Source organism: Ctenopharyngodon idella, chromosome 2, assembly GCF_019924925.1.
Source record: "Ctenopharyngodon idella isolate HZGC_01 chromosome 2, HZGC01, whole genome shotgun sequence".
Classification (NCBI taxonomy): domain Eukaryota; kingdom Metazoa; phylum Chordata; class Actinopteri; order Cypriniformes; family Xenocyprididae; genus Ctenopharyngodon; species Ctenopharyngodon idella.
The window spans coordinates 13,423,425-13,438,895 of NC_067221.1; the positions used below are offsets into that span (position 1 = coordinate 13,423,425).

At 39.4% G+C, this 15,471-nt stretch overlaps 1 protein-coding gene and 1 long non-coding RNA gene across 5 annotated transcripts in view; one reads left to right on the top strand and one right to left on the bottom strand.

The window, feature by feature from the left end:
• Positions 1-15,471, top strand: part of LOC127497123 (uncharacterized) — a 137,938-nt gene that overhangs the window by 25,749 nt on the left and 96,718 nt on the right. Inside the window, exon 1 of one of the 4 annotated variants that reach the window (XR_007925460.1) lies at positions 13,938-14,075. The exons of the other annotated variants lie outside the window; for them this stretch is intronic. This is a non-coding gene — a long non-coding RNA (uncharacterized LOC127497123). Of the gene's footprint in view, positions 1-13,937; positions 14,076-15,471 lie in introns of those variants that run through there. 4 annotated transcript variants of the gene reach the window in all.
• Positions 2-14,823, bottom strand: plppr3a (phospholipid phosphatase related 3a). The gene is made up of 8 exons (XM_051865288.1): positions 13,921-14,823; positions 10,627-10,730; positions 8,904-9,089; positions 8,527-8,656; positions 5,927-6,122; positions 5,375-5,432; positions 3,760-3,933; positions 2-2,049 (listed from the first exon to the last, which is right to left on the bottom strand). The coding sequence occupies exons 1-8, from the start codon at positions 13,946-13,948 to the stop codon at positions 730-732; spliced, it is 2,196 nt and encodes a 731-aa protein (XP_051721248.1). The 5' UTR covers positions 13,949-14,823; the 3' UTR covers positions 2-729.

Sequence of the window (15,471 nt, forward strand, 5' to 3'; positions counted from 1 at the left end):
ATAGTATTATTACAATTTTATTTTTCAAAGTTTGTTACAAAAACATTAACATTGGGCAGCAAAATGAAAGAGGCCATCCCTGCTGATATGTAACAGTCCATCCAAGGTCTAAAAGACACATAAATAAACACACATGCAACACGAACAAACAAGCAAGAGTACTTCATATTTTAGTATAAAAAGGAGAAAGTGACTAGGCCTACTTAAAACTGATTCCATACACAGCAAAGCGATGAGACTTCTTACCTGTTATTCCCACAATAAATCTGTCCTCAGTGAGTCATTAGAGAGCTGAAACATGATTTCCTCTTGTACAATACAATGTAAATCCTTGTGTATGAATGAAACTTCAAATAAAAATGTAAATATGGTTGGTTGTTTTGTCATGGCTTATGAGGACTTAGCTTGATCTTGAAAGAGGCAACATTTTCTTCACTGCAAATTTGTGAAGATGGAAAAGAGCAGAAACCCTTAATACATGTATTAATTACAACTTGATTTTGTATTTCATTTTTGGGAGTTTGTGGGTCATCTTTCCTCACAGTTTGTGCATATACACTCAACAGCCTCCTCAAGTCTATGTGATCCTCTCGGTGCTCCAATGCACTAATCCACCCCAGATGCTCAATGTGAGATAACCATGAAGGCTGTCTTCTCTCGCCATCCACTGAAAACACAATTATTCACATTAGAGTCCTCCCAAAATGAAAAAGAAAAACAAAAAACTCCTCAGTCTTTAAATTGTCTGTTTGTTTGCAAGTTCTTAAAGAAGTGGTCCGGTTCTGGGTGAGGCTGTCCGGGCTCCCAGTCTTTAGCTGAGATCGAGGAGTTACGGTGAAGTGAGGAATCTCGGCTGAGACTGCTGTCTAAAAGTAGGTCAGGATGAGGTGGCGGAGGCAGGATCCCTGGGTCAGGATCGCTGGTAGAGGAACAGAGGGAGTCTGTTTTCATGGGACGATAATCACGCACACATTCCTGCCTGGGCAGTGTCCGACTAGTCTCATGGACCTCGGTGCTGCCATTGGAGGTGCTTCTCCAGTCCCAGGTGTTCCCGTTGCCTGAAGATAGACGGACCACTGGATGATGAGGAGCGTGAGCGTCTACCGTGACAATGCTGCTTCTGTCTTGCTCTGATGGGATGCGGTAGTACGGAGACTCTGAGCCAGTGCTGGAGGTAGCACAGGACGAGGCAGTTTCAGAGGACTTTGGTGTGGTGATGGTAACTGGACCGTGTTGCTTAGACATGGCAATAACCTGCATAACCCGTGGCTGGTTGGGCAGCCGTGGAGGTTCTGGCGTGGCAGCTGGTACCGGACCTCCTTTTTCTGTCATGGACAGCCATTTAGCCCTTGTGGTGGCGCTTTTAGGTGACACTGGTGGTGGTCTGGTGGCTTCCTCTGGAATATGAACCAACTGTGGGGCACCGGGCCTTTGAGGCATCATCACCCTGGCACCACCTGCTGCTGTCGTTGCTCCCCTGTTGGCTTGCACAGTAGGATAAAGGGAAGACGGCATGCCCAGCTCCTCTGAAGCTTCCTCCTCGACTCCACCAACTCCCTCCGCAGTTTCTCCATCCTCCTCCTCCTCCTCGTCCCTAAGGCTGAGACTGCGCATCTCCATTGATTTCTGCTTCCATTCGGACACCAGCTGTTTAGAACGTTGAGAATCCATCGGTACATGGAAGGTCATGTGACGCTGAGCAGGCTCCTCCATAGCGTTGGTATTAGCACGGGGAAGTGTGTTACTGAAGGTCACCATCGTCTCCTTCCCCATCGGGCTGCGAGGAGCCAAGAGCTCAACATCTGCACTAGCTCTCTTCAGGCTGCCCATTGAGGCTTTCTCTCGACGCACTTTACGGTTCAGGCCAGCAACATGAGGCGGGGCCGAGAGCTCATCGTTGCTCTCAGAAGCATGGGCCTTTTGGTACACAGAGTCATGGCCACGCTGTGTCAGTTCTCTTAGAGGATCTTTTTGTGGAGGATGTGGTTGCTTCAATGGCCTAGGGGAAGCTTCTTCATTGGACTTAAAGTTCCCCACCGCATATAGTGCCTGGAATGTGAGAAACACTTGTTATTGTAAGGTTAATGAGAGTCCACCAATTAATCTGACATTTTTACAACATGAAGACAAATGAATTAGATTGCGCTTACACCAAAGGTGTTTGGACACCTAAACACTTCATTTGTACGTGCTTATTAAACATTTCATTTCAAAACATTGGGCATGGGCATTATTAGGGAGTTGGTCTTTGCTGCTATTACAGCTTTTATTATGGGAAGGTTTCCAATAAAAATTAAATTATTGTTTATTGCAGGGGTAGCCAACCCAGCTGCTGGAGGGCTACCTTCCTGTAGAGTTTAGCTCCAACCCTAATCAAACACACCTGAACCAACTAATCAGGGTGTTCAGGATTACTTAAAAATAAGAAGGTGTGTTAAAGCAGGGTTGACAAAGGTTTGTTGCCGAAACATCTGAAAAAATAAAACGCTGAAGTGAGCGTGGCTATATATATAGCTGTGTAGGTAAATTTGCAGACAGCTTTTTACAGGAAGAAGAGAGTCAGTGTTGTCCCACTCAATGTTAATGACTTCAAACAGTTGACGAGTAGTTGAAAAATGTCTCCCGGACCAAATATAGTGAAAATTTGTTCAAATCTGAATAGGGTTCAAATTTGGACTCCGACCAGGCCAAAACATAAGCCTAATGGACTTGTTCTCAAGCCACGTCTTGGTTGTCTTTGTAATTTAGGCAGGAAAAATAACATCTGATCATTCTTCTTTGGATAACAACTTTTCAATTGTGGAAAGCAATATTCTGCAATATTCTCCTGTACTTCAAAGCATTAAATTATTTTTTACAGTGAAGCTCACCAGTACCAGCAGTTAAAAAGGCTCCCCACACAATAACACCTCTTCCTCTATACTTCACTGTGGTAGAGATGCATTTATTATTATATTTCTCAGCAGATTTTTTGAAGACATTGCTCTGGAACATCACCATGCAACTCGTGCTTCATTGTGATTCATCACTCCACACACAACTTCCCATATTCTTCCAAAAACTTAATTCTGTCTTTGATGTTTTTCTGAGACAGCATTAGCTTTTTAAGTAGTGCATTTGCTTAAATTTAGCTAATTTCCTGAACAATAACTTGTGGTTAAGACAATTAAAAGCTTAGTGTTTAGCCATTTTGGGCCCATTTTGTGTGTGTGTGTATATATATTATGTTTTTTAGTTTGTTTGCACCCCATTCTATTATAAATGTTTGTGTAAGGAGATTGTATGGCTGTATTATGATTTTATGCACTTGCTTGTAGCTGAAATAGCCAAACCCATTAGTTAGAAGTCTACATACTTTTGGTCATGAGTGTAAAAACAAAACACTTACTGTTCATCAGTTATACAGAGCTTTCTTTTACCTATTTTCTATTTTAATGTAAATGATACTTTCAGAAATTGTTTCAACCCACTTGACTGGTTATGGAGCTTATAGCACAAAAGCATATCAGAGGAAAGAGACGAAGCAAAGAGATGACATGAAGAGAGTGAAAAGGAGCTGTGAAATTGTCCCTGATGAATCCTGGAGGATTTCTCTTCCTCTAATAGAATAGAAATCCTAAATATAGAGCTTGCAGTTGACAGATTAGAAAAGAGTGAAAGAAGGAAGATAAATAAGTCTTGATATCCTATCCCAAAATTGAAGCTGTCAAAGCAAAAAAATTTTCAGAGAAGCGAACTACAAAACCATTAAAGACTCACAAGATAAACAGCGATGCCAGCTCCAATCACAAAGCCCACGTAGACGTCAATCGGGTGGCTTCGATACTGGGTGATTTGGGTCAGACTTGCCAGGGCTGCTGCTATGGCAAATGCAAACACCAACACAGGCTTCAATAGCTTGGTGCTGTCTGAGATAGTGGCATTGAAGTACATCTGAGTAGAGAAACATGAGTGTCACAACAACATGACAACTGCTCTAGTAAAACCCTAAAAATATGAAATGACCTCTAACAGCAGTCTCAAATTAAACATTTTTTAAACTTAAAGTTTGTTTTTTTCGCTGTTCTTCTAAGTTAACGCTACATTGTAAACCTAAAGTAAATGCTATATGATATTTGTAATATAATTTAGAGCTAATTCAATTATAAGTAATTAAAGCTGCAGTCCGTAAATTTTGCCTCTTTGTCGCCATCTCTGTTTGAAACCTGCAATTGCAAAAATTATTTGTGGAATTATCATCTTTACGTGGGTTGTACATCGGCGCGGCTCCTCAGCGCGGATGAATCTAATGTTTGCTGTCAGTCACCACATCGGTATGGATACTGTACTTCAGAATCACAGATTCTACATCTTGGAAGTATGACCAAAATAAGAATTTTCACCGTAAAATATCATCCGAACAAGTAAGTAACATATGTGCCACTTTTGTTCTGACCAACTGAGAAAAAAAGCATTATTGATCCACCGACTGTAGCATCCTCCACATGGCATATAGCCTACTAGCTGGGACTCCTTCTTTATGTTTACAGACGTGACGTAATCACAAAGACGAACGGCTACATGCTTGACTTTCACACGGAAACCCACCAGTACCAATTGAATTAGAAAACATTATTACAAGCTTACCATTGTGAATCGGGCTAAGATAAGGAGATAGTTTTGAACATTGGCTATGTACTTGCTCAAAAATTGATTTCGGATAATGTTTAACCAAAAAAAGTAATGGACAGCAGCTTTAAGTAAAAATAGTTATATTTTAATCGCAGATCTTACGAGTTAAATCTACTTGCAGCTACTTAATTTTACTTAAATGGTTAAGTTTGCAATTTGAGAAGACACTTGTACTTTCATGGGGAAAGACATGCAATTCCCTGTCCACTTTACTTGAGTCAAAAGCCTCAGTTTTATTTATTTATTTTTACAACAACCAATTTGCATGCTTTTAAAGTATGGTCAGCCAATTAGATTCTACAGGATAACACTAATTTCCAATTAGAATTAACTAAAATACTCCAAATGTAGTTACAGCAGCTTGAATGTCTCTCTTCATTGTCCAGAGAGAATAACTTCATTAACAGTTGGAATCCCACATTGAGTTCAATGAGGCATAGCTAACAAAAGAAGACTAATGAGCATCTCAAGCTCTACAGCTGGGAGACACCAAGCTGAATGTGGCCTATATACTCTTACACTCTATCAGCAGAGGTCACTCAGCAATTGACACGGTTCTACGCTGCTTAATGCTGATGCGGGATCTTTCTAATAACAGTGCTATCTCAACAATCACAGTGACAGGGTTTTCCAAATTACAAGTATTTTGCATCAGGTCATTTTAAATCAAAGTTCCCTGAGAGAAATGAAGAGAAATGCTTACAGAGATGTAGACGGCTGCAAACCCAGACAGAGTGGCGTGTTGGGAGGGGAAAGTTTTCCTGATAACACAGAGACAGAAAAAAGGGGAAAAATTACAGCGACTTCAGTAACACATCACATGAATAATCTCAGAGCGCAGCCAAGAGTTTTAGCATGTGGGGAAGAAATGTAAATGAGCCAAGGAAGAGATGCAGGAGGAATGTACCACACTTCAGTGAGCAAAACACAATGTCATTTCTGTTCCATAGCTTCCATGTGCCGCCTGACAAGGATTTGGGGACAAATCCATTTGTAATCCTTGTCGGTGCAATGGGATAGAAACTGAAAACTTGAAATAAACAAAGAATATCTATTTTTCATCCTGTTTAGTCCACGCATTGGATACGGAACACTAGGGGGACGAATTGTGCATGTGAATTTCATTTGCAATGTTTTTTTGTAGCAGTTATGTGCAAATACAATATGCAAATCAGGTAACCGCCCAAAATGCAGCAACCAAATGAATTTACCCAGTCATTTGTGAGAAAGCATGGTGTTGTTTATGTGTATTCACCTTGCTGACAGGATGGCATACTGGTCCCGGCCTGAGCAGATGTCCTGGGTTATGTAGGGGTTTTTATCGCAGGCCACGCCTGGCAGTGTGTAGTTGGGTTTGCACACAGTTAGGAAGAAGGGAGCATGATAGCCAGTGGCCAGCTGGATAACGTCAGTCACCAATGCAGTAGCGCACAGCCCAAACACATGAACACCTGTGAGGGGACGGGAAACTGTCAGCGTGGAACCGTGTGAACAGAGCCAGGCTTGTTTTTGTTTGTCTGTGTGAATCTTACATGGCCAACGCTCGACCATATGCTTCTTCCAAAATAGACAAACCTGTAAAAATGTCTGAATGCTGTAGAGTGTATGAATAATGAATGTCAGAAGTCAGAGGAAGTCCAAGTATTAAAACTAAGAATAAGAGATCTAGTGGACCGTCAAAAAAATCCTCAAGTTCTCCTTTAAAGCTGTTTGTTGTACCATTCAAAAGTGTATTATTTGTATTTTAACTGTAATCTTCTTATTCCAAATGTTGATTATACTCGAGAAATTGTGAATGTGTGCATTTTTTTTAAAAACTAAATATTGTTTGCAAATCATTTAAATTGATTACCCTACTTCATAGCTACAATAGGCCTGGAACTTTACCCCTCTTATTTCTTTTTCTTCCCTTAAATCCCTTTTAATCCTTTAATAATTTAATTAATTTAAATAAAAAAAATAATAAAAAAAAGCAGATCTTGCTCCTCATTTACTAGGAAAATAAAATACTATGGTAGTCAATTGGGGGACTAGATCTGCTTGGTTACAAACATTCTTTCAAATATCTTCCTTTGTGTACAGTAAATACATTTATATAGGTTTGGAACAACTTGAGGATGAGTAAATGATAACAGAATTTTCATTTTTGCGCAAACTATCCCTTTAAAGGCACAATATGTAAAATTTTTAATTAAAATATTCAAAAATCACAAGAACAATGTTATACATTTTGTTGACTTGAGTACTTACTTTACCCCAAATGTTTCCAAGAACATTTAAATCCAGAGAAATAAGCAATTTTAACCAGGACACAGTCCGTGCGTCGGCTATCAATGACATCATACCCGCGTTACCCTTGATTTCCATGGAAACACCTAAGACGCTTTAATATATTATGTGTTTTATTAGACAGGTGAGCTACTGTTTGGATAGATACATTCATCGACAGAAAACTAATCATTGTTATATGGCTCAACACAGTAAAGGCCTTTGCACACTGAGTCCGAAATTTTCACATGCGTTTTTTCGCATTCGTGATCCTAAAAATTCGTCACGCACAGAGACCTTGCACACTGAGTCCGATGTGTATTAATGAATCCGTTGCGAAAAAAAAAAAATCACAAAACAATACAAAATGAAGTCTTCAAGCAGTGAGCATGATTTAGTTGTCCTCTCTCTTCTTAAAAAGAGAAAAAGAAAGAGGAAATATTGTTTCCATCCAATCCCGAGATTGCATAGAGAGAAAAGAGTTCACCTCATCAAGGAGCTGCGTGATTATCACAACCGTTTCAAAGTTTACTTCAGGATGTCAGTGGCTCAGTTTGATGCTTTACTACTGGCACAATCTGACTTTATATTCTTTCTCTTTGTATTCCGCACGTTGTTTGTCATACAGTGCTACTGCTTTGTGCTGTAGACAACGTGGATCAACTTGTCAGATGGAATTCTGGATTTTGGCGTTCGCGTATGGTGGCTCTGAATTGTCAAAACGTCTCTCAAAATGTGTGCCACGGATGCGAAAAATGCAGAAAATCGAACCTGATCCAAATTTTTTTTATGACGGACGAAAGTTTCGGAGGCAGTGTGCAAACGTGAGGTCGAATTTATTTTTTAACGTGAGAAAATTTTGCATGCGAATTTCGGACTCAGTGTGCAAAGGCCTTAAATCTTATTGTTTAAATCTTCTTTTCTTGATTTGCCGCGAGCACCATGTTTTACCATGCCTAATATCGATCTAGCTTACTGCAGTGTGCAACAAGTGTCTCATAGTAGCCGCCGAGCGAACGCACAGAGTAGCATTATAACAACTTACAACATACAACAACAGCGGTGCGTTATCCCACATACGCTTGACCGGAAGAAGTGGAAGCACTCATCTGCGGATATAATAAAAGTTCCGCTGCTCTCGAGATGTGTGTCGTGCTCATCTCTCATTTAGCAATCGCTCTAGTGGCCTCGTTTCTGCTCGCACAGCACTCACCCTGGCTCTGCTTCATACTACAGTAATGGTAATAATCTCATCCATGAACATGATTTCTGCCCGAGTCCCGTCCTGATTCTTTTCCACCAGCTGTGAGGTGAAGACGACATCTCCCAAGAATCTGCGCTCAATCTCGATGTTATCAAGCTGCGCCTTTAATTTGAATAAGCGACCTCTAGCGGTGAAAATCTATATAGTGTGCCTTTAAATCTATGCATGTCCGGTTTATTGGCCATTGAATCATTGTTCTCCCTACAGTAAAACATAACCATTGCATTTGTTTCATATTTATACATTTATATTAACATTTTTCATAATTAAACATTGATTAATTGTAGTTTCCCATTTAAATACTGAGGTATCTCTTAACATACCCACAAAGCGCACTGTTCTGCGTAAGAAAGAGTTGAAGTTGCAGCCTCCTGCATTGATACTCCCTTCTGAACCAGAGCGAATCTTCAGTTTGGACTGCATGCAGTACATCAAGGCTTCACCCAGCATGATCTAAGCCAAAAATGCACAGAAGAATGAGAGCTGCCTGAAGCAACATTAGAAATCCAATCTGTCAAGTGTTTAATTATGCTTAACACAAGATGCTAAAACTCAGTCCTTGACCATGCAATTCACTGGCCATGCTGTTACTGTTCACATTGCATCAATGAATAGAGTAAAAGTATTTTGTGTCATTTTCACAGTAGCTACACTGAGATAAATAGGTTAGGCCGTTTATGAATAGAGTATGAACACTCACAGACGCTGCAGGGCCAGCAAAGGCCAGGCTGAGCAGCATGAGCAGAGGGATGAGCTCGTCTCCTGTTTCCACATAGGGCATGCTCAGTGTGCGGTCATGGCAACGGAACCCAACTTTGGCTGGCTGTAATACGTCTGTCAGCTCCAAGAAGTAAAGAGAAATCATGGAGGATGCCACTATTGGCAGCTGAGAAAGAGACAGAAAGAATAGGTGGGTTATGAGAAAGGTGGCACAGGAGAGGATTATGGTGGAAGGAATCAGTCAACATTTACTGCATGGACACCTTTAGGAATTATTTATGCCAACAGTATTAGGCATACAGTAAACATTTGAACACTTAAGTCAATGTATGAATTATTTGAAAAAAAAAAAAAAAAAACGTGTAAACATTTTTCATATTGTAAAACAACACACTTTTCAAACTTAAGACCAAAAGTATTTGAACACTTTTGGACTCACAATATCTTAAAGGCCCACTGAAGAGCATTGGAACGCGCAGCATTATTCAATGTGTTGATGTAATTTCAACTAAAACAGGGCAATATCGAACAGCCCCGCCCCTTTTTAAAATAGCCAATAGCGTTTCGTTTATGTTACAGCTCGCCAGAGCCGTTAGACTCTGTAAAACCTCTGTTTCCTTCTAATCTCTAACCGTTTCTCCTCATAATGTCCTTTATATCGCTTATATACAGCATTCTGTGCAGAATTCAAATGGGTCCTATACCTTTTGTGGTCTGTGCCGACTCGCGCATATGATCCGCTCTGTGCTCTCATGTCTCAGGACCGGAGCAGACTGCTCGCGTTGCGGCGGTTCATGTGACACTAACGCGAAAACGGACTTCATTCGCGTCAAAGGAAAGCATATTTACACTGTCTGAATCGTTCCCTATTCTCTATATAGTGCACTATGTGCCATTCACCATGTAGAAACTAGTAAATGTGTGAGCAAATGACCGATTTCAGCCGAGGCTTCAGCATCTGTAAGAGTGTAGGAGGAGGCGGGACTTCAGATTCTAGAGAGCATTTGATTGGACCGAAGATTTGACGAGAAACTGAAGTGCGATGTGATGTCATGAAAATCCGTGATCCACTTAAGCGGAAGTGAGAGACTGTAAATTCTGAATGCTTATATCTCCTAAATGCGAATTTTGTCTTTGTTTTGGCACACACCAGCTTATTCATAACCTTAAGGCTAACATATTCATACTTAAATTTTGATTTCAGGGGGACTTTAAGTTTGTTTATCATCATTTTCTTGTGTTTCCTTTCTGTTTACATCAATATTATCTCATTGAAAAGGAATTAAGCTGTTTAAACCCAAATAATCCTTTCTGAAATCCTGTTAAAATCTCTTAACCCTGGTTAAAGATGTACTTGACATCGCCTTCATTTAACATGATAAGAAGCTGAGTTTTACAGTATCCAGCTTCACTATATGTAAAATAAATAAATATCACATTTGTAAGTCATTCCATGTAATTTATTACACAGCTAAGATGTACATTTCATTTTACAAGCTCATACGTTTCACCACATCATTATATTGTAACTCAAAATGACATGTAAATGGCATTCTATGCAGATGACTCCCTCACAAGTGGTGCGTGGCAGTGGTGCGTAACATGTCATGCAATTTTTTTAGGCAGTTTAAGGGCAGGATGAAGAATGCTTTCAGAGGTTGTTAAAGCTTTACCACAACAACTAAAATACAGTGAGAGCATACCTCCACAAAATAGAAACATGGCAGCAATGTCATGCTGTCTTTGGGAGGCTTCTTCTTGGGCTTGTCTTTTGGAGACATCATTTTGGGGTTTGGCCGAGTAAAATCTGAAAGTGAATACAGTCAGGACAGAATAAGATCACACACATGATATTTAGATACACATTGTTGAAAGATAAATAAGTCTGTACCTATGCTTGTGGCATTAAATAGCCTGCAACTTTTATTTGGCTCAACCTAAAATAGTCTTGGAATAGTGTTCAAATCAGTGGTAAATGGATCACTGGGAATGTCTTTTTGCTCACCAGCCACTGAGGCTAGTGGTTTTCCAAAGTTACTAGCCACTCAGCATTTTCACTGGCCACAATTTCGACATCGAAACCATAGGGAAAAACTGCCATATAGATATTTTTAATATTATCTCATAATTTGTCAGCAGGTTTATTAGGCTGCTGTCACTTTAAGACCTGACACATGGATCCATTATACTGTTACACATGCGTTTTCTTTCTCAACTGTTTGTTCACTTAAAACATAACTGACTGTGTAAAGACTGGCATTTTGACATTATTTTGTGTGTATTTGACTGTTTAAGTACAATAAGCAGAGAAAAAGAACTCAATTTAGTACTGAGAGGCAGCTTTATGTGTGCGCACTTTGGGTGTGTGCACAAAATCTGCAGGAATAAGTAAAATTTTGCGCAATACACGCAATCCCACGCTTAAATTCAAGCCCTGTGACACCAACAATATTCATCTGCAAGATGCGCAGAGAGCAAGAGCAAGAAAACACAGCTGGCATTGTGTATCTATTCTGCGGAAAATGAGTACTGGAAGCGTTTCAGATATTTTAGTATTTATATGTATCGAAAAATCAATATTTTTGACAACACTACATTGCACTTAGTTTATTATTTCAGAAGCCTTTTTAAAAGACTACAATTGAAAAATGTATATATTATAAATAATATTCAACCTGCCAAAGTGGCTAGTAGGAGTGACTGCGTTACACGCCACTGCTCAAATCCACCCGCATTTGACGGGTGTTAATGTCAAGCCCTGTATATATATATATTTTTTTTTAAATGGCCTTAAAAGAAAATAAATAGAAGAAAAACTAAAAGATTTTTTGTGTGATTTTTTTTCAAAGGTGATGATAATTATGAAGCAAACCATGCCGGCTCATCAACCATATCCTCATGCATGTAATAAAATCCACTGGTCTTTGCGGCTAAAAATAAAAAGACTGCATAGCCAGTCAATATCAGGATTTAATACTACTGCCTACAATCAGATTAATACAGTTATGTGAATATTTGCACTGTAAATGGTCAGTTCTGCATATGCCCACACAACTGATTAGTGACTTAGTTAGGCTTCCCTTATTGGAGTTGCCTTGTGGAATTCACTATTGACATAGCCTGCAATAGCCTGAAAAGCCACATCTCTCTCCAGGCGGACAGCTAATGAAAGTTGGGTGACACATGGTGGCCATATCAGCTTCCACGCCTCACACTGCACAAACAAAGAAGGCTCTTTTCAAGGGAGAGGGGACTATTTATCCTGCACAACTTTGTTTGTCTCTGAAGAGAGAGGGGGATAAGGAGAAGGCCGAGAATGAACAGACTCAAGTCTGTGCTGTCAAGGAGTCTATTGGCTGGCAAATAAAAAGAGCTTAGCAATAAAGCAGCAATCAAATCAGTCTGTGAGCCTCTTCAGCAATATGTCTGAGCCGGTGGGAAGATGGTACTGAATAAATATGTTCTAAGTGTAGAGAAAGTGAGAGATTATTCAACTCATTTTAGTGATTCCTTACTCAACAGTGGAAAAAGATATTTGAAAAGAACCTGAAAGACAGTCTGCAGAGCCCATGCCCAAGATCTAAGATAACCTTAAATATATGAAGTGAAAGAAGGGACTTCAGTTACAGTAGTGGGTCATGTATAATGTTAGCAAAATCATGCGAACAGAAGTGAACAGAGGAAGTAGCCATAGAAACAGTATGTCACCTAGGATGATAACTATAACGATAACAAATAACAACATTTTAATAATCTTTCTAGTTGACAATAGTTGAGTCCACACCACAACTAACGATAAGGACACAGAGGAACTATATCGTTGGAATCACTTTCGGAGTGACTTTTTGCAGCTGATGAAGAATAAAAAAATATTGACAGCCAATCAGAATTCATCGAGCATTTAAAGCAGAATGTAATTAAAAAAGTTTATATTTTGTAACACGTTTCTGTATCTATGTAAAATGCAAACAATAAACTCAATATAAGTAGTTCAATAACAAAATAATAAAATTATCCACATTTTATGGACTTAATGTTGCATGTTGTTATGGTAAAAAAAAAGTATTATTTTACCATGCTAATGATAAAAATGTTGTATTCCCAAGATGAAACTAGTTAAAGGGTTTCATACTTCGTGAAATTATTGAATTTGATTTTTTTTCAAAATGAGATTCTAGCACACTCATTTATGTTTTAGTTTTTCGTTTTCTTTTATCTTACTTTTTGGTTACTAAAACGTTTACAAAAGGTGATTAAATGTCCACTTATTATTAAAAATAATACATAGTATCCCCCCCCCCCCCATTTTTTTGTTTTGTTTTGTTTTGTTTTGACCCCTGTGTGTGTGTGTGTGTGTGTGTGTGTGTGTGTGTGTGTGTGTGTCTGTGTGTGTGTGTGTGTGTAATGGGGGGTCAAGCTTCACACCCGCCCCCCCACAATTCCCACCCTTGAATCACTGATCTACTGTACCAGCTGCGCTGTCCACTACAAGGTACTGAAACTGAGCAATGCTCCCTCTGACACATGGCTACAGCAGAGATGTAACATTTAAGGAAGATGAAGAGGGTCATCTGTGCATCATACGCGATTTCACGGGACAATCTTCTATTTGTCTTTTAGCACATAATAGCCTACAGCGTATCTTATGTGAAAGCCCCCTTTAAGATAAATGATACATTTTCGTTGATTTTTTATTTTTTTATTTATTTTTATTTTTTGTGCAGATTTGGCATTTCAAAATGTCCTCGTGGTCAGTTACCATCTCACAGACACCTCTCTCCTCTCCTGAAATGGTGTCATGAATTATTCTGGATGTCGTTCAGAAACACCCAGCGTAATGCTAAGGAACTTTTTTATATTTAATGTGTATTTCAGAAAAAGCAATATACAAAAACCCACCCCGAAATCTTGATACTACATGTCAGCTTTCACCATGCCTGCTTTTAAGGGCTCCCGGGAACAGGCTCGGTCACCATCCGACAGACACTGCATCTCACCTCTTTCTCGTTGATGTTGGAAATTCATCGACTCCCTCCGACCCCTTCGCCGTCGCTTCGTTCGTCTGTGGTGCTCCAGCTTTCCTCAGTGCGACTTAATCCATTTCACGCTTGTACAATATATCTTTGTGTTCACTTCCCCCCGTCTGCTGAAGGTAAGTGATCGGATAAAAGTATGAATGGGGCTGGACACTCCACTTATATTTCCTCAAGGTAGCAAAGTCCCAGAAGTATATATGAGTAATTTCTTCGGAATTGGGCCACTTTCTCATGGAGATCTCAAATACAGTCTTCTCGGATGAGCGGATAGTAATCGAAACAGGAATGCAGTGACTGTGTAGGGCACCGTGAACACAAAAGGCTACTAGGAAGGGGGTTTCTTGAGGGAGGGGACAGAAATGAGGGAGGAGACGGTCCACTTTTTAACACAAACACACGGAGAGCATCTTAACCCCCGCTTATTTCCAGTCATCAAACCGTAATGTGCAAGAAAAGAGATGTAAAGACGCGACAGATTATACGGGAGTTCCGTTCACGGCCGCAAGGGTTAAGTCGCTCCTCTCTTTGTGCATGTTCATCGACTGCTCCATCATGCTGGACGTTATCTGTAGGCTACTTTTGAGATATTCTGAGCAAATGTATTATATGTGGACCCAATTATGAAGCTTAGGGTCTTTGTTTATTTTTAATGGGGTGGGGCTGTATTTGGACCATGCGCTCCTTTGTGTCTAGGTATGTTTCCCGTCAGAAGCGGACAGCAGCACATGGCGCAGCACGCCTCCAGTGAGAACATGTCAGCGCGTCATCGCAGGTTCACGCTCGCTCCTCGCTGCTCTTCGCTCGAGTGAATCTCGCATTTTCCTTGAATCATAGGGCGACCATGAGTGTTTCTGGTCTTGGGTTATTTTTTGTTCTCTGCAGCAGCAACATTTCACAATTCCAGACCCACTGTTTGTCTTTATTAGAAAGATAGAACATATAAATGACATAACATAGTCTAGCCTACTCATATCTCCATCTTATAAAAATAGCAAAATGTAAGAAATATATATGGTCAGGTCAAAGTGTCTGAAGAATTTTTGGTTCCAAATTTTTATCAATTTTACTGGTAGTCCACTGTATGAAGAATTGTTGGGTATAATATGTCAGAGTTTATTTTGCTATCCTCACTTACATAAATGAACTATAGTGTCCTGCACCCACTAGTAAAATATATAAAAAATGCCTGAATAATTTTTGGTTTGACTGTATGTGTGTGTGTGTGTGTGTGTATATATATATATATATATATATATATATATATATATATATATATATATATATATAAATAATGTATGTAAAAATACAAATAGAAAGTGTTTTACTTTTTGCTTCAGATGGAGCTTTCAGGTGTTTAGTAATAAATGCCATTAAATTTGGTTTGTTGTTGTGTAGTGAATAAAATATGAATCAATGACAAATAAGGATGTTTGAGATGATAAACAGAAGAACTGTTTCAAAAATCTAATTCAAAATAATAAATAATTTGTTAGTTTCATACATTTCTGAAAA